The sequence below is a fragment of the Arvicanthis niloticus genome, chromosome 5, assembly GCF_011762505.2.
Source record: "Arvicanthis niloticus isolate mArvNil1 chromosome 5, mArvNil1.pat.X, whole genome shotgun sequence".
Lineage (NCBI taxonomy): Eukaryota > Metazoa > Chordata > Mammalia > Rodentia > Muridae > Arvicanthis > Arvicanthis niloticus.
The window spans coordinates 84,198,280-84,217,278 of NC_047662.1; the positions used below are offsets into that span (position 1 = coordinate 84,198,280).

Here is an 18,999-nt window from a genome sequence, read left to right on the forward strand (position 1 = left end):
GGGAACAACTCAAGGTTTCCCAGAGTACTTGGCCCGAGAACCCTTTTTTGAGAAACCCCTCCTCAGAATGTACATGTTATGGAACCCACTTTGAGAAGGCCTGCTCTTATTTCATAAGGCCCCTCTGGTCTCCAGCAACATGTTTCTCAAAGGCTGTCCTGGGAAGGAAGGAACAGCTACTTCCCAAGCCCAGTGCCTGGTACCCACCAACCCAAGATGTGGGAAAAGTACTTACTGCTCTGGGAGGCTCCCTCCCCTGAGGTGGCTTCAGTATCTGTGAGAAAAAGAAAGAGATATGAAGGAGATAGTCAATAAGCAAGAATGATGGCAGAGGCAGGGCTGTGCCAAGGGACAGATGTCGTGGAACTGCAATGGGAGTCTAGGAGTGCAGTCCACCCATGGACACTCTCATTTCTGCCCTGAGGCTCAATGTCAGCAAGGCCTGCACCTGGGTCTCTCTTCCCTGTCACCTGGCTCAGGAGGGGCAAGTGCCAGTCCATTTGTCCCCTGACTTTCAGAATGGGAAACAGCTTCCGGCTCCTCTCATGAGTTGTCAGGAGGACAAGAGAGGATGTGAGCACATGGCCTTGTTGGGGAGGGGAGTTGATAACAGAATAAGACTGAGTATCCTTAAGGTCTTCAGAGGTCAAAACCAGGGGCGTAACCCCTGAACCCTCACCATTCTTCCCACAACAAGGAGGCTTCTTCCTTCCTCCATGGCCCTCCCTCCTATGGATGAACAAGAATGAGTTGTCGGGGCCCCTAAAGATACCAAGCAGAGCATAGGTCAGTCAGATGCCACTTACCTCGGTGTGCCCGCACATGCGTCTGGAAGCAGTTGTAGTACTTGTACTTCTTGCCGCAGATCCCACATTCATAGGACCCTGAAAAACAGCAGGGGAAGGGCCCATCAGCTACCTTGTCTCCACAAGGCCCAGGACCCACAGTGCTACTGGGCAAAGATTGAGCCTTGGTAGACAAAAGGACATCAAAGCCCAACAGAGAGGGCATTGAGCTGGAGTCCATGAAGCCTATAATTCACAGCCACTAGCAACTATCTCTGTGCCTTGGCTTCCAAATCTATAAGATACAGGTGATAGACTTAACTGTGTCCTGAACACACAGAGGAAAAAGGAGAGGGATCCAGAGTGCTCTGGGATGAGCCACCACACTATAAGGATGTCACTCAGGCTGACCTGCTCCCAGCAGGGCACAGAGAGGAAGACCACAGGCTTCACATGAGGCCACAGGAGTTCCAGTCCCTGTTCTGCACCTGCCAGCAAGCAGCCTGATCCTGGGAACTTCTCCAGACCTCATAGGATCTGGTCTATTCACCCCCCTCCAGCTGGCTCCTCACTTCCTCTAGCAAGTGTCCATCTTATGACAGACAAGCTCAACAAGAAGAGCAGTCCTCACCTGCTGAGGAACCATGGTGCTCTCAGACACAAAGAACAGCCTCACAGTACACACACATACCTGACTTCAGCCTCTTGGAGTCTTTTCCAAGTGCAGAGAATTAAAACGGCTGACTCTAAGTGTTGAAGTAATTATTTTAAAAAAAGCAGCTGCCAGTCAAGCCAACTATCCTAAGCTGCAGCGGCTCTGGCTAGATCAGACGCCATGTTCAGTGGCCGAAGGCCACGTGGGTGCCGCAGCTAGAAACAGCCAGCCAGAAACACCAGCCCTGCCACCCATGAGACACCAGTGTGGGAGATAGCTCTGCCAATCTTCTACACGGTCTCTGCAAAGCCGAGCATTGCCCATCCCACCATCCATGCAGGCCCAGTAGAAAAATAAGACTCTAATGCTTAAAGATTAATTAAAGGCTTATATATTTGGTAATGGTCAATAACAAGATGCCCTTACAATCAGAGATGTAACCCAATACCCAACCTAGATATACTAACTACCTTTGACTGCTACAGACAAGCAAACATCAGCCTCCATGTCCCCATCTCTCTCGTCTCATCTCTCTCCTAGCTCCTCCTCTTCCTTCTCTTCCTCCCTGCCTCTTCCTCTTCCTCTCTTTACTCTTCCCACCTTAGCTCCTCCTACATATCACCCTTCCTGTTAAAATTAAAAAAAAAAACCTTTCTCTCAAAATACAATTAAAGCATAACTATACCAATTTGTATCAGTAAGGTACAAGATAGACCTAATACCCAGTCCACCATTTTGTTGACTAAACAGAACCTCTGTCATCTCTCCTAACTAAAAGACTTAATTCTGAACCTGGCTTTTTTCTTGGCTTTTCAGAATGAATGTCAGCTGAAAACCATCCTCTCAAATATGTTCTCTCAAAGTAAATAGCCTGGGTTGGTTATGAGACTGTAAGTCTTCAACCCCGTCAGAAATCCAGAATGACAGAATTAACTGAAATTATGGGAAGCACAAAGCATAGCTTCTAAAACTTAGCCAATTTATAGAGACCACTGATCACCTGGACAGTCCCTATATTACAAAATGTTGGAACATCTTATCTTCAGCCTTCTGGCCCAGGATCATCTGACAGACCTAGTAATGCAGAATTATTAAGGGCTGATTACTCTGCCTTGGCAGATATAATCAGTCAACTATTCTGCAAGTGTGTTCTTTTCTGAACAGTAATTTGTCTGTAGTAATTTGTCTGATGGAAAGAGGCAATTCTTGCCTAGTGGCTGTCTCACCACAACTGGAGTAACTCCAAAGATGCTCAATTTCTTCTTAGAATCCAAGACAGGGAAGCTGTCAGGAGCAGACAGGTCTCTAATCAGAATGAACATTAATACAGAAATATTTGTAATGTCAATTCTGTGGACTTCTGACATTTTGAAAACCAACTATCCATGTAAGGCAATCTGGACTATTGTCCATCCATTAACTCCTCTCAGCTATTTCTAATTAAAATATAGAAAACACCCTAACAATAAACTCAGAGCCATGAATTTGCTATAGGCCCTTAACTCACAGGCTAACCATATCAAATCAGTTTAAAAAAAAGTTAAAGAAGGGCTGGGTCTAAGCCTTGTATTCCTAAATGTGTTATATAGGCACAATGCCTATGAGAGTAACAATATTAATCTCACTTTTATATCAATAAGAAATTCATACCAAGATACCCATGATTTCTCTTGGGTGTGTGAGACTTAAAGGTGTGTGACTTAAGGGCCTGACTTAGAAATCAGATTTAGGAACACTGGTTCCTTCCTGTCTGGGCCAGAGCACTGAGCAGATCTTGGGTGGCAGCTCTGCCCCCAACCTCCAAGAACCTAGAGGAAGCAGGAATCCCAGGCGTTCTAACTCAGGCAGTATCTTAGGTAAGCAGACAGCAGGGCCCGCCCTAAACAGGGAGTAACTGGGAACCAAAAGGACCCAGGAAGTCACTCCTGGCCCAGAACACTGGTCCCTTCCGGTCTGGGCCAGAGCACTGAGCAGATCTTGGGTGGCAGCTCTGGCCCCAACCTCCAAGAACCCAGAGAAAGCAGTGATCCCAGGCGCTCTAACTTGGACAGTGTCTTAGAAACTAGTTCTCAGATCTGAGGCCTGGATCAGACCTCTGCCAGGTCTGCTGTTGTGTGGACCCCAGATTCCACCTGAGACATACTGGAAGGTCCACTCAACCCAGAGCCACAGAGGAACAACTGAACTCAGAGCGTCAGACAACATATCCTGAGATATTCTAGAGGAGACACTGCACCCAGAACAGCAGACACCTAGCTGGACTACTACCTTGGAGGCACCATATCCTGAGGCATCCTAGAGGTACCACTGTAATCAGTGCAGCTGGAAAAGATCACAGAGACATCTGGACCCCTAGGAGATCAGACACAAGCTAGATAACTGGAAAGGCAGGCTTCAGTCAGAGACAGCAAGTACAGGCAGCACTAGAGTTAACCAGATGGCAAAAGGCAAGAGCAAGAATGTAAGCAACAGAAACCAAAGTTACATGGCATCATCAGAACCCAGCTCCCACATCAGAGCAAGCCCTGAACACCCCATCACACCAGAAAAGCAGGAATCAGAATTAAAATCACTTCTCATGATGATGATAGAGGGCTTTAAGAAAGACATAAATAACACTCTCAAAGAACTTAAGGAGAGCACTGGTAGACAGATAGAAACCCTTAAAGAGGAAACACAAAAATCCCTTAAGGAATTTCAAGAAAATGCAACCAAACGGGAAAAGGAATTAAACAGAACCATGCAGGATCTAAAAATGGAAGTAGAAACAATAAAGAAATCACAAAGGGACAATACCCTGGAGATAGAAAACCTAAAAAAAAGATCAGGAGTCATAGACACAAGTATCACCAATAGAATACAAGAGATGGAAGAGAGAATATCATGTGCAGAAGATACCATGGAAAACATTGACACAACTGTCAAAGAAAATGCAAAATACAAAAAGCTACTAACCCAAAATATACAAGAAATCCAAGACACAATGAGAAGGCCAAACCTAAGGATAATAGGTATAGATGAGGGGGAAGACACCCAACTTAAAGGACCAGTAAATATCCTCAACAAAATTATAGAGGAAAACTTCCCTAACCTAAAGAAAGAGATGTCCATAAATATACAAGAAGCTTACAGAACTCCAAATAGTTTAGACCAGAAAAGAAATACTTCCCGCCATATAATAGTCAAAACATCAAATGTACAAAACAAAGAAAAAATACTAAAAGCAGTAAGGGAAAAGGGCAAAGTAACATATAAAGGCAGACCTATAAGAATTACACCAGACTTCTCACCAGAGACCATAAAAGCCAGAAGATCCTGGACCGATATCATAAAGACCCTAAGAGAACACAAATGCCAGCCCAGACTACTATACCCAGCAAAACTCTCAATCATTATTGATGGAGAAACCAAAATATTCCATGACTGTGTAAATCCAAATTTACACAGTATCTCAACACAAATACAGTACTTCAAAGAATAATTGGTGGAAGACTCCAACACAAGGAGGGAAACTACAACCTAGAAAAAGCAAGAAAGTAATCTTCCAAAAACCCCAAAAGAAGATAGTTACACAAACATATCTCCATGGATGTTAGCCCAAAAGCTTGGATTAGCGAAGACTCAACCCACAGACCACATGAAGCTCATGAAGAAGGAAGACCAAGAGGGGATGCCTCAGTTCTACTTAGAACGAGAAACAAAAATGTTCAAGGGAGCAAATAGGGAAACAAAACATGGAACAGAAACTGAAGGAGGGGCCATCAGGAGACCTTTCCACCTGGGTATTCACCCCATGTACAGCCACCTAAGCTAACCACTGTTGTGGATGGCTGGAAGTGCATAAGGTGAGGAACATGATATAGCTGTCTCCTTAGAGGTCAGCCAAAGACTAACACACTCAGAGGACAATGTTCACAATTAACCACTGATATGATCAGGGGTTTCCCAATGGAGAACTTAGTGAGAGGACTGAAGGAGCAGAAAGGGTTAGTGACCCCAGGTGGAAAGCAACAATACCAAACAACCAGAGGCCCCCCATGGTCTAAACCACCAGCCTGGGAACACATAGGGAGGGACCCAAGACTCCAGAGGTATATGTAGGGGAGGATGGCCTTGTCGGACATAGGTGGGAGAGGAGTTTCTTGGTCCCATAAAAAAAAAAATGAACACACAGTGGGGGGGGGGGATGTGAGGGCAGGGAGGGGATAGTGAGGGGGGGTAGGTGTGGTCACTGCCTCATAGAAGCATGAGGAGGGGGATGGGATAGGAGGTTTATGGGTGGTGGGAGGAAGTAGGCTAAGGGGATAAAATCTGAAACGTAAATACTACAACCAATTTTAAGGAGCGAAAAAAAAAAGTCTTCAGAACCAACATCTTTAAAAAAAAAATATCAGCCCCCTGGGGGTGGGAAATTTTTTTTTCTTGATACTAAAACTTGTTCTGAGAATTGTATATTGCAGAATACACAGCCTTGGTGTATCTACTCATCAAGCATACTGAGCAGACCTGCCCAAACCTCTGATGTCCTGAAATTCCATCTGGATTCAGTGAAGACACAGCATCAGAGGCTTATCAACTTACTCTTCCCCCCACCCCTCTTCTAAAATCTCAATGCCCTTAATCAGCTTGAAGAAGTTAAAGAAGAGTCAGCGCCCCTATTCCCTGAGCTCCAAAGTTATAAAGCTTATGATTAACATTATTTAAAAAATGTATAAATGCAAAAAGGAAAAGGGGGCATGGGATAGGGGTTTTCTAAGGGGGGAATGGGGAAAAGGGATGGCATCTGACTTGTAAATAAAATATCTAATAAAAAAAATAATAAGAAGAGAAAAAAAAAGGAACTCATACCAATGAAAACCTTAAATTTGAAATAAAAGTAAATTTTGTAACATTTAAGAAATATAACCAGTCGGGCGGTGGTGGCACACGCCTTTAATCCCAGCACTTGGGAGGCAGAGGCAGGCGGATTTCTGAGTCCGAGGCCAGCCTGGTCTACAGAGTGAGTTCCAGGACAGCCAGGACTACACAGAGAAACCCTGTCTCGAAAAAAAACAAAAAACAAAACAAAACAAAAAACCAAAAAAAAAAAAAAAAAAAAAGAAAGAAAGGAAAAAGAAATATAACCTCAGCTTAATAACAATTATACAGATTTCTACCAATAGGTTATGGCTATGCAATAAATCCTAGCTATTCCTCCCCGTTCCAACAAAACCCCTACTTTTCCCTAGAAAGACAGCCCAATATTAACCACTCAGCCCCCAAGCCCAGGGAATAGGGGCACTGACTCTTCATTAACTTCTTCAAGCTGATTATGGGTGTTGAGATATTAGAAGAGGGGTGGGGGAGGATAAATTGATAAGCCTCTGATGTCTGTGTCTTCATTGCATCCAGCTGAAATCCCAGGACATCAGAGGTTTGGGCAGGTCTGCTCAGTTTGCTTGATGAGTAGATTCACCAAGGCTGTGTATTCTGCAATATACAATTCTCAAAACAAATTTTAGTATCAAGAAATTTTTTCGTTTGAATTCTGGAATCTAGTCTTCTGGCAGCCGGCCTCTGTCATGTCTAATCCATATAATTCTGGAAGGCAGAAATATCTTAATCATCTCTTCTGAAAACACGCAGACAAAAATCTTTTTCCCTAAACAGAATATCCTTGAGCCAGTAACCAGAAAAACCTTTATCTTGACCTCTTTCCCAGAGGAAAAATATGACCGCAAAACTGAAATTCACACCCATCTTCCTTCCCTATTTTGCCAAGCAGGAAATGAACCCAGAATTCCATGGAGCCCACGTTAGACAGAACCCGAGTCTCCTGTGAGGCAATATAACTTTATATCATTTAAACACACCTGATTTACACTCTCTCTCTGTTTGCCCCTCTGCCTAGAACAGTTTATTTATACCATTTATCTGTTTGGCTCTGTACTCCAGAGCACCTTCCACTTGTACACTGTACTCTCTACTCTAGAGCCAGTGACAATTTTCCCCATCTAAGTTCCAACCCTCGGGCCATAATCCCCATGTGATTTGGACAAATCCGTTTATAAATCTTTCCTTAAAGCAAATGATCCCTATATTTTAACTTTATACTTAAATCAGCAACTGTTCCACAACGGAGGCTTATTTATTTGGCTCTGACTGCAGCAACCCCTAATTTCTCTCAGCAGAGGACCTGTCTGCCAGGTTTTCTTTGTTCAGGGTTCCTGCACTGGAATCACGTGACTCCAATCAGCACCAATCACTTGCTCACTTTCTTTAAAAAAAAAAAAAAATACAATTTATACTCTCAGGTGAATAGACTTAAATTTCTAGTGAATTCGTGCCAGAAGTTGGTGCGCCACTTTGTTGTAGTAATTATTTAAAAAGCAGCCACCGGTCAAGCTGACTATCTAAGCTGCAGTGGCTCTGGCTAGATCAGATGCCATGTTCAATGGCCGAAGGCCACATGGTTGCCACAGCTAGAAACAACCAGCCAGAAACACCAGCCCTGCCACCCATGAGACGCCAGTGTGGGAGATAGCTCTGCCAATCTTCTACACGGTCTCTGCAAGGCTGGCTCATGTCTCTCCTAGCTCCTCCTCTTCCTTCTCCTCTTCCTCCCTTACTTCTCCTCTTCTTCTCTTTACTCCTCCCACTTTAGCTCCTCCTACACCTAAGGGGACCCAAAAATGACCTACCATATACGGTGTAACAGGACATTTATCCTGCTTCATTGTATTTGCAGTGGTGCTCAGAGATTAGGCAGAGAAAGAGGAGGTGGAGCTGGGAGAAGAAGAGAGGAAGGGGAAGGGAGAAAAAGAGAAAGAGGAGGGGAGAAAGACAGGAAGGGGAGGAGAGGAAAAACAGGAAGGGGAGGGGAAGAAGGAGGCTATCAGCCAGGGAGAACCACAGATGGGTCAAAAGTTGTCCTGGGTAGCAACTTCTATCAAAAAGTTAGATATTGGGTAACAGCTCTAATTGTGTGGGCATCTTGTTGATTGAGCATTCCTAAATATATAAATCCTTTAGATAATCATTAAGTTTTAAGAGTCTCATTTCTACTGGGTACTGTGAGGATGTCTGGGGTTCAGCTGAGCTCTGTGGATGCAGCATGGGGGATTGGCAGAGCCATCCCCCACGCTGGCATCTTGTGGATCTAGTAGCACACTTGGCCTCTAGCCACTTCTAGCTGTGGTGTGCATGGCTTCTGGCAGCTTCTAGTGCGAACTTGACAGCCAGAGCTAAGCAGAGCAACCCCGCTGATTAGATAGCTGGCCCGTGCAGAGGCTTTTCTAGATATCATCCCTACAGTAGGGCCTGAAACAAAGTCCATGGCAGGGAGGCTGGATCCTGCCGACAGGACCTAACTTGGCAAGGGAACACAGATAAAGTCCCTGCTCATCGGCACTGGGCAAAGCCTTCCTGCAGGCTTGAGGCTACTTGGACCCAGCTTCCACCTTTCTGAACAGAAGGACCAGGAAGAATGTGCAAGAAGTCTTTGTCTCAGGACAGGTAGTACACAAACTGCTGGGTCTGGGGATCCAGGCATGTGCCTTTCCAGGAAACTCCTGACACCCTGCAGTCAAGGTGGGGAACATCACTTCTTCTTCAGTGCAGTTCCAGAGAAGGAGGTTGGCTCTGCCATTCACAGTCCACACTTAAGTGTCTTCTCTAGAGAAGGCAATAGGCTAATGAGAAGGCTGAATGAGGAGCACGTTCCCTGTAGACACATGGGGAGTGATCATGATTACTAATGACCACTCTGTTTCTGTGCCTAGAAGCAGAGACTCTCCTGTCAGGCAGCCTTGAAGAGACTGGATGCCAACCTTGCTCCTTCCTCCACTTGAACTCACTTTGACCTGTCTGAGTGTTGGATTCCTCACCTGCCGCCAGGATTGTGGCTCCTGCCTCTTACAGTGATAGCAAGACACAGACAGAGCACACGAGCGGCTGGCATAGAGGGGGGACAGTGGCCCGTGTGTGTTACTGTGAGATACTCCAGGGCCACCACCATCCTATTGCCACACAGCACTCAGAAGCTGGCCTTTGAGGGGTTTCTGCATACATCACCCCTGCCACACTGGGAAGGACACAAGCCTTTTTTGCAGCAATAGAGCACATGTATTTCTCTGCATTCAGCCCTGTGGCTGGCACATAGCGAGGACTCAGTATTTCATGGCGGCTCGCTGTACTCATCAATCACCAAGTGATAACTTCCTGACTTTCTTCTTGGTGCCTCCACCTACTCTAACAGCTTCTGCCAGTTTCTTTCCACCACCAAGGATTTATTGAGCGTTCGCAATGGCCAGGCACCGAGGCTCTGCAGTGAGATAGATGTGATCCCTGCCCTCCATCTAATGGGGGGGGGGGCAGAAGGGTCAGCAGCCCTGGAGAAAACTTGGTGATGGTGTTGTGACAGCCAGAGTAAGACCTGGAGGCTTGAGGTGAGACCCTACCCAGCTGCAGTGAGGAGTGTAGTCTACAGAGTCAATGCCACTTATAATGAGTGGCTTTAAGGCAATCAATCCATCTCCTCTGCATATGGAGAGCCGAGGGCTCATGCTGCCATGGCCTTTGACCATTTCTCTACCCCTTCGAGAGTGAGGATGGACACCATATGCTGGCAGGAGGGATTCCCAAGCTTACCCTTCCATCACCCTTTGTCCTGTGGTCCCTGTGAGTGGCAATTCCTATGCGTGGAAGATGCTAAATGGGTGAGAAACAGGAAGCTCCACAGAGAGGTGGCCTCACTGAGCCTAAGGGCAACCAATCTGCGTCCAAATGTTAGCTCACTGACCTCAGGTCAGGAAAAGCCCCAGGAAGTTCCAGGACTCCTCTCTGTGAAACAATAGCCATTGTGAGTCCTTAGCATGAGGCCTGGTACTCAGCAGGCACTCACTAAGTGAGAACTATGGTGACCACCAGCTTTTCAAAAGTGCTTTCTTCAGAACCAAAGTTCCAGAATGCTCAGGAGGAGGAGGTTCACAGGCAACAGTGACCGAGAAAATACTTAATGCCTGGCCTTGTCCTGGTGAGACACAAGGCTAGAAGTCCTGCAGGGAAGGACTGAGGTTCCAAACACAGGTGGCTGTAGGATGTTCCTTCTTCCATGTCTGTGATCCAGAGGAAGTACTGTTCAAATGGTTCAGAGAGTCTAGACAACCAGATGTCCAGTTGTCCTGTCATCCCTGAGGGTAGACTCAAGATCTGCTCCCAGTGGCTGGATGGGATGTAGGAGAGGGTGGCCCCTCAGGCCCTGAGGTACTAGCAGAGTTTGCTCACTCAAGGTATACAGCTGGCAGCTATGGCCAGCTGTGCCCACCCTCCATGCTAACCCAAATCAGGCCACATCCCTCAGCCATCACGTACCAGATGCATATCTCAAAGCTTGGTCAAAAATCCAGGTCCCTGAATACCGACTCCGAACAGATCCGCTGTGGGGCCTGCCACCCAGAGTTTTCCCATCTGAATTACGTAAGAAATCAGAAAGAGCCCTTAACGTTGGAGAATGCCTTATTATTTAGTTAGGGTCAAAGCCAGCTGGGGAAGGGGGTATCCAGGCACCTGGGCTATCAGGGCCTCAGTCCTCCTAGCTGACATTAACAAGAGTAGGTAGGGACATGTGGCAACCTCCTCAACTTGGTAACTTTTGCTCACAGCTGGGTGATGTGACATAATGCCTATAATCCCAAAACTCAGGAGGCTGAGGTGGGAGGATGGCAGGTTCAAGGCTAGCCTGCTACTCTACATACTGAGTTTTAAGCCAACTGAGCTACAGAGCTAGACTCTTTCTCAAAACCATTAAAGAGGGCTCGGGAGACAGCTCAACTGGTATAGTACCATCCTTACAAGCATGAGGATCTGAATTTGATCCCCAGAAATCATGTAAAAGACACTGGTCATGAGGCACACACTTATCCTAGCACTGCAGAGGTAAGGATAGATAGATCCGTGGTACTGGCTGGTCAGCCAGATTATTATACTTGGTAAGTACTGATCCAACAAAAGACCCTGTCTGGATCCAAAAGAGGAGGGGTGGTAGTACCTGAGGAAAGATAACCTGAGTACCTGAGGTTGTATATTATGGCCTCTACAAACACACACACACACCCAACAGAGCTGTAAATGAAGACACCATTAAGAATGTATACCCTCGTCTGGTTTTTGGCATACACCTTGGAAGGAGTCAAAGAATCAAGTGACACTATGAAACAAACCCCCTGGTCTCCAGCTTCCTGTTCACACACACCAGCCCTCCAAGCCCTTTCCCTGCAAACACTGGAAATCATCATGAAACGAAGGCCAGGCCCTGTCTCATTCTACTCGTAAGAAATCCTCATTCACAGATCCATGAGCCGGTTGAGAAAGAAAGAAAGCCATCTCTGTTTCACCGAGAAGTGTGTTTTTGATAATTTTTTGTTTTTATACTTACTATTTATCTAAATTTGTTCTTGACAAATTGCAGGCTAATCACAACTCAATCTGGGGGAAAAATTAAGAGGTTTTAATTTATGCTTTATGATCCCAGGAAAATTTTTTCCCCAGAAATTTCTATTTCAATTTATGTACCTCTTGTTGTGGCAGATGAGTGTGAAACAGTGATCAATAAAAGACTTTCAAGCATAAAAAATATATTACATTAGGAAAAAACCCTGTGGGGGAAGTGGACTAGAAATGGGAGTTCAAGGAGAGAAAAAACGGAAGATATAAAATCTCTGTCTGCTAAAGATGAGCTTGTTCAGACGTTTCTTTAAAGTGACAGCGGATGGGCCCTAAAAAAAGCAGCCGCATTGTGAGTATTTGCAAAGTGCCACCTTTAAAAAGCAATACAATATCCTAGGAATTATACCATTCGCAATTGGTGAAAAATGAAAAGACTTCTTTCAGGAAGCCTAAACAGAGGGTATTTGATGCCCTGGCCTGCAAGATCCCTCACATCACCACAGTCATCCTGGAGGTGTCAATGCCTTGAGCGGTGCTGATGCCAGAGCCTTGCTTGTGTGTTAGTCCACCTTGAAAGCTGTTTTCACAACATTGCTTCTCTCCTGTCCTAACGACCCAGCACACACATTCCACTGAGCACTCCAGACACAGAGGGCTAGGCCGGAGCTCTTCTAACATACAGCCTGGAATCCCTTTCCAACAGGGATTCTCCACCCGCACCCCTTCCCCGTTTACCCCAGATGGAGAGTCAACAGCAGAAAAACACTGGGTTTGGAGGGCAGCCAGCACTGTTCCTTCCCTCGTGGCTGCAGCAAAGACTAAGTGTTGGTTCTGGCACGCTCAGGCACCTAGATCTGCCAATAGCCTATTGAAATAGAAAACTCACTATCAGTTGGCATTACCAAGTAAGACCTGGCATCTCTCCTCCTGGATTTGTCAAGGACGGAAGCCCACGTGGCTGTGTCTGAGTTCCCACGGAACTCATCACTCCCTCCAGAGCTACAGCCCTGTGGCTTCCACATGACTGGGGTTCCCTATTCCTTCTCCACTCCCCATCCCAGGATGGCTCTGTGCATGCAGTGTGCCTATTCACTCCCCAGGACTCCTCCCTGCAGAATCTAGTTTCCATCTGACCCTTGATTCTTGTAGCTGGGCCAGTCGCCATCCTTGTCCACCTCTAGGACCAGAAACTCATTCTCTCACAGGTTTGATTTGGTTATCAAATAACTCCTGTCACAAACGACTTCCTGGTGGTCACACCATACCAGTTGCATCTCCTGGAATATGTGTGCTTGGTGTCCCAAAATACTGTAGGCAGTGAATATCTCGCCTCCATCAGCCTGCTCCCTGTCCCCTATAGACCCATTTGCTTCTCCAGGAAACAATCCTTGGCTTGCCCATGTGCCCTCTCTTTACTGTGTTAGCAGCTGGAAATGACCTGGTTGGTTCAGTATTCACAAGAAGCAGAGTCTGTCTCCATGAACGTGAGACACCTGGGCCCTGGTTGGTTCCACAACACAGGGAAGAGTACTCCATGATGGTAAATTTTGAAAACCAGAATGAGTGCCTGTCATCCTTATCTCTTGGGACCAGACAGTGGTCTATGATGACGTCCTAGATGTGGTAAGCACAAGTGGCTGTCCTGGTCTCCATCTAGCATGATGACAGCAAATAGGTTCCACTTCCAATTTTCTGATTCCAGCTGACTGGCAGTGCGCTATATTGAGAATTTTGCAGAACAGTGTACAGGGGTCAGTTAATGATGCTAACCACGAACCTGGAATTGGGAGTAGCAACCGTGGTGCCTGCATGTGTCATTCTTCATGAAGGAGTTAAAATCTTATGTGTTCTAGACTCTCCCCAGGCTGTAGGGGAGAGCTGCACCTATAGCGTGTCAGATGGGCAAGGCACCTGTTAACACATCCAGTCATTTCTGGGTTTCCCTAACAACACTGTCAGGCTCAATATCATCTCTGCTCTTGTTAAGAAAAAAAAAAATAATATGAACCCTAGGTCTGGCCCATAAATCTCAAGCTGGCTGTAACTGCATTAACATGCTAAGAGCAAGACATGCCCTTCTTAGCCCAGGCCCTCTCTAGGCAGCAGCCAGCCTTCTGGGCACCAACAGCCACAGCAGGATTCTCCCAGACAGTGTCAACCATGTACCCATGACCCTGGTTCCTCCAAAGGAAATGTTTTGAATAATGTTTGTGTCCCTGGGAAAACTGTTGATGGCTTATGTCCAGTGAGGACTTGGATAGGCTTCATTGCCCAGAGCCGTGTGACTGAACAGGGACACTATTCTATTCAGTAACAGAGCCTGCTTCTGAGCTCAGAGTGTTCTGGGTGAGCAAAGCACATGCATGCCACCAAGTGATTCAGGACCATGAACGAAGCACACCCAGATACCGGGCAAGAAGGCACACACGCCAGCACTTCACTTGTGCTCAAAAGCAGGACTAAGGCAGATGCTAACAGGAGAACAGGCTCTTAGAAGCAGGCATCATACGCTGCCAGTGTGCTGTGTGGCTGAGAACTCTCCTGCTTCCCACAATATCTACCTCCATATAATAGGATGGGGTCAGGTCCAGCAAGAGCATGCAGGCCCCACTGTCCACATCTACACCCAGCATGGACTCTAAGAGTCAACCATTCCCTCTTTGCAATCCTCAGCACTGAACTCTCCACAGCCACGGATGAGACCAGGACCTGAGCTTCAGGTAAAATCCATTTGCCAGCAAGAGATGAGCTTGTTTCTCTTCCTACAAATAGTCCCTGGGTTCTTTCCATGGCTTCCTTGGTTGGCAACAAGGTCAGGGCAGCTTCCTCTTAGCCTGACCCTGTGCACAAACCACATAACAAGAAGGACCTGCAATGGGGACAGGAGAAGAGCCACATGGTCCTATGTGGCACAGCTTTCCAGATGGTGGATTTCTTGGGGTCATCTCTGGGTATGCTATAGTCTCTTCTACCAACGGAAGGTTACAGGAAATTACCTCAAGACACTCAAGACTTGAGTTGTAGGGAGGTCAACCTAGAAGGGAATGGGAACTCATCTGGTGTTGATTTTCTTTCTCATCCCCACCCCAGGTCTATATCACATTGGCTTATTTTTTAGACTAGGGAAAAAAGCAGGTACTTGTCATGATCAACACTCAGACTGTCCTACCCTGTCCTACCTCGATAGCTTGCTCATCTGTCACCAGGCACAGTACCAGGTACCTCCTACCATGTCCTCACATAACACAGGAATGTGTATGATGGACACTGTGGCACACAGGGGTCTCATACCATGAGAAAGAAGAGATATAGCTTCCATTTAGATGGCAGACCAAACTCTTCATATGGCTGCCGTCATCTGAGGGGGCTAAGAAGTACCCACATCCTACAGACCAAAGTCTTGGCTGATGAGCAGGGACTGAGTGGAAAATGAGCACTTCTGGCTGGCAGAAAGCACATGTGTGCCAAGGGCCCAGGGCCTTTATTGTGTGAGCCACTGGCTCAGGGAAGGCTCTCCACAGTTCCCTGGCCTACCTGCTAGAGGACTCCCTGACCAGATCTGCTCTCAGCTACCCTCCATAGGATATCTGGAGGAAGGCAGCAATGGTTGCTGGGCTTAAAGAGGATTAGTAGCATGAGAATAAAGGCACACCCTCTTCTCCATTCATAGATCCTAGAAAAAGCTTGATCTTTGGCTTTGGGGTATGAATGCTGAAAGGCAGAGGTTAGGCAAGGCTCCCCACAAAACATCTTTTGTCCAACTGTCCTTCATGCTGCCCACAAGATATGGGTACTTCTTAGCCCCCTCAGAAGAGGGGCAGCCATATGAATAGCTTGGTCTGACATCTAAATGGACACTACACCTCTTCCTTCTCACTCTAGCAGTCAATGGCCTACTTGAGTTCATAGGGCTTGCTATCCTCTGCCATCTGGCCATCTGTGAAAACGGCTACCTTGTGCTAGAGTCTAGAGACAAGCAGAGCCCTGTGTGAGCTACAGTGGACAATGTCAAGAAGAAATAAATTTTTAGGGTTCTGAGTTACCAAGACCCACTACTCTTGACACCTTTCATTACTGCAGTATCATCTAGCCCCGTCCTGACATCCAGCCATACTACCACAACCAACAACATAGCTTCCCACAAGCCAGCATCTTGCTAGGCACTGTGGAGTAGGAGTGAGAGCAGAAGTCAGGCAGGTCCTGGAGATCCAAACTCGGCAGGGAACAGGCACAGTCCATGTTGACTCCTCTATCCAGAGGAGATCAGAAAGAAGGAGATGGTTCCTGTCCTTGAAGGAGAAGCTGAACTTGGCAAACAGGTGGAAGTATTCCCAGGGGGGTGGGGGTGGGGGAGGAAGCCCAGACAGGATGAGAGATAGACACTGTGTTGAGAAGTCTAGGATGATCAGAAGACAAAAACAAACAAAGGAAAAACGGAGGTTCCTCGTGCTGTGGCCTTGGTTCTAGAGATGGCAGGGGACAGTCTCAAGGTTTGTAAAGACAAACGACATGGCCTGTGTTTTGTATTTGCTGTGACTTCCTTGAAGCCAGCTGGACAGAGTATGTCAGGCAGAGAGATACAAAAGTATGGCTGGTCACAGGATGTTGTGGTGACCCAGGTGGGGCCACTGAATAACAGCTGAGAAGAGAGCAGGAGGCTGAGGCCAGCAGCTAAGGATCAGGACTTGAGAGTTAATTGTGGAAACAAAGAGCATCTCCCCATGATGGTTTGTGGGTTACAAACAGTATGCAAGCCAGGAAGACAGAGGGGCATAGAAGGAAGGAGGGACAGACCTGGACCACAAAAAGACCATGGAGGAAGGAAAAGCACGCCCAAGAACACTCTGGCCATGATAAACATTGAGGAAGATGAAGATAGACATATACCTGTGCAGCCAGACTCGGAAGCGCCTCAGTAGCAGGGTAAGGACAGAGGGCTTTGTCTCACTGTCTCTGGGATTCAAAGCTGCCGCTCATCAATATGCTGAGCCATCAATATGTTTTGTTTGGCAGATTTCAAAAGCCAATCTGAGAGCCAATGTTGAAAGCCGAAAGAATTCACACCAAGATGTTCACATGTTTGGCACAGGATCTGCACAGAGATCTGGCAGGGCTGAGCCACTTGAACCACTTGAGGTGACTCTCAAGAGGCTGTCAAGCATTGTGGTGAAGGGCAGTTGGACACAATCCCTACCTGCTGTTCTGCAGGCTCAGGAAGCCTATCAGGGCCTTACGGCCATCCGAGTCCTTGAATCTGGCGGTAGTTCAGGGAGTCCCTTGGAGAGCTGAAGGGAGAAGTCAGCCTCAGAGCAGGTTACGACTAGACTCTTCCAGGTATAGGAAGACACACAGCTGTCACCAATCAAACAGAACCTCCCCTAAAGTCCCCAGTCAGGCCAGGGACAAGACAGACAGGACATATATTCAGAATACCAAGCAAGCAGTAAGGGCTTGTGCTGGTTCCCTACTTAGGGACCTCAAGGTGTGATGGATTCACTGGGCCAGCAGGCAACCTAAAAAATATCAAGAGCTTGACAAAACCATGGGGTCTTGTCACACCAGGCAGAAAGTGAACTCCTCAGGTTAGAACTCAACCATGCAAAGCCAAACAGGAGCTCTGCTTTCTCCGTGGGGGCCAGAGCAAACCACAGAAGGTTCTCTCTCAAAGATGTCAGCTTTCCTGACCACACACTTCTACCCTGGTTGTGGATCTTACTCAGGCACTCACCTAGTGTCTGCTGGTTGCGGACGCCACCGATCACCACGCAAATCTCGGCAGGCACGTCGCCAGTGCCATCCTTGCCGCCTGCCTTCTCCTCCTTGGCCTCACCCTGCCAGATAAACTCCTGTATGTAGTCGTCTGGTACTTCTGTTTTCACCTTCACCTCCGTCATCGTGCCCTGCTCAGCACTCAGCGAGGCCTCAGCCTGTGCTGGCTCCGGGCCCTCCACCTTGCTGCTCTTTTGACTGTGCTTCAAGCTTTCCCTGGGAAAGAAGAGAGGCCATTCAGAGGGGGACACAGAACTGCCCAGTGGCACACAGGGAAACCCACCAGTCCTTAGCATGGTAGAGACTCACAACAAAGCTGTGTATTACATATAAAGAAAGGCTTCTTGGCCTCTCACGCAGGCCCATTTTATAGCTGGGTAAGAAAAGTCTAAAGCCTTCCAGAGTACCTAGCTCACCTCCTGTCATTTGTTTGTACCTTTCACAACTGGAGTTACAAGTGACCTCAAAAGGCACCTCTGGATACTGGGAATGTATTCCCATCCAACTTTAAGCTGGGATAGACGCAGGGTCTGGCTCAGACAGCCTGGGCTCTGGTCTGCCAGCAGTGCTGTGAGCAGTATGCTCGGAGCACGCCAAGTATCTTGTGCTGTTTCTGTTTCTTGGCAGCAGGGCCACAGAGCACATCAAAGCTCTTGTCTTCCCAGTCTAAATGGGAAAACTCCAGTCTCAAGAGGCTCTGGTGAGGGTGTCATGGAGCCAACAGTTTGGCAAAGGACAGCTCTCCAAATATTTGAGAACACCCTCAAGGAACTGAGGCCAGATGGAGTTGGGCAGGAAGCTGAGGGCATTCTGTAGTTTGGAACAGAGCCATGACTTGCCTAGGTCATAAAAGCAGGTGCAGGAGAACACACATAGCCAGGGCTCTGGTCCCCACACTCACATTACTCTTTCAACATGATTCTCCATGGCCCCCACATCCTTTCAGTAGGTGAACTATCCTCATGACTTCTGTTTTGGAGGTAAGGAGGGCAAGGCAGACACAGGGTAAAAATCAAATCTCATTCCAGGCCCAGGGATAGTGCCTGGCTATGCCCAGACCTTTCATCTACTCAGAGAAGCCTGGACTCGAGGCATGTTCAGGTCCAGACATATAACAAGCAAAGCACTGTGAAGGCATGCAAAGCTGAGAGGCAGGGTGGGACTGGGTCCTGGATCCATCTGGACCCACTGTGCGGACCTGTAAAAGCCCTGCTCTCTGGGTCTAGGCAGCTCCAATAGTTGAGAAGCAGTGGTTTCACTGTGTGAGCTGATCCCTAGCTGCAGCTGCTCCCAGAGAGGGAAAAGGTTGGTGCTGAGCTAAGAGAGAATCCTTGAGGGCCCATTTACAAGGGAGACACAGAGAAA

General features: G+C 47.2%; 1 protein-coding gene across 7 annotated transcripts in view; it reads right to left on the reverse strand.

Annotated features, from left to right (window-relative positions):
• Znf618 (zinc finger protein 618) overlaps nt 1-18,999 on the reverse strand; it is a 167,790-nt gene that overhangs the window by 45,150 nt on the left and 103,641 nt on the right. For all 7 annotated transcript variants that reach the window (XM_034502815.2, XM_076934825.1, XM_076934828.1 and 4 more), the window contains 3 exons: nt 17,594-17,850; nt 807-884; nt 236-274 (listed from right to left, as the gene is read on the reverse strand). In XM_034502815.2, coding sequence (XP_034358706.1) covers nt 236-274; nt 807-884; nt 17,594-17,850 — 374 coding nt within the window. The remainder of the gene's footprint in view (nt 1-235; nt 275-806; nt 885-17,593; nt 17,851-18,999) is intronic.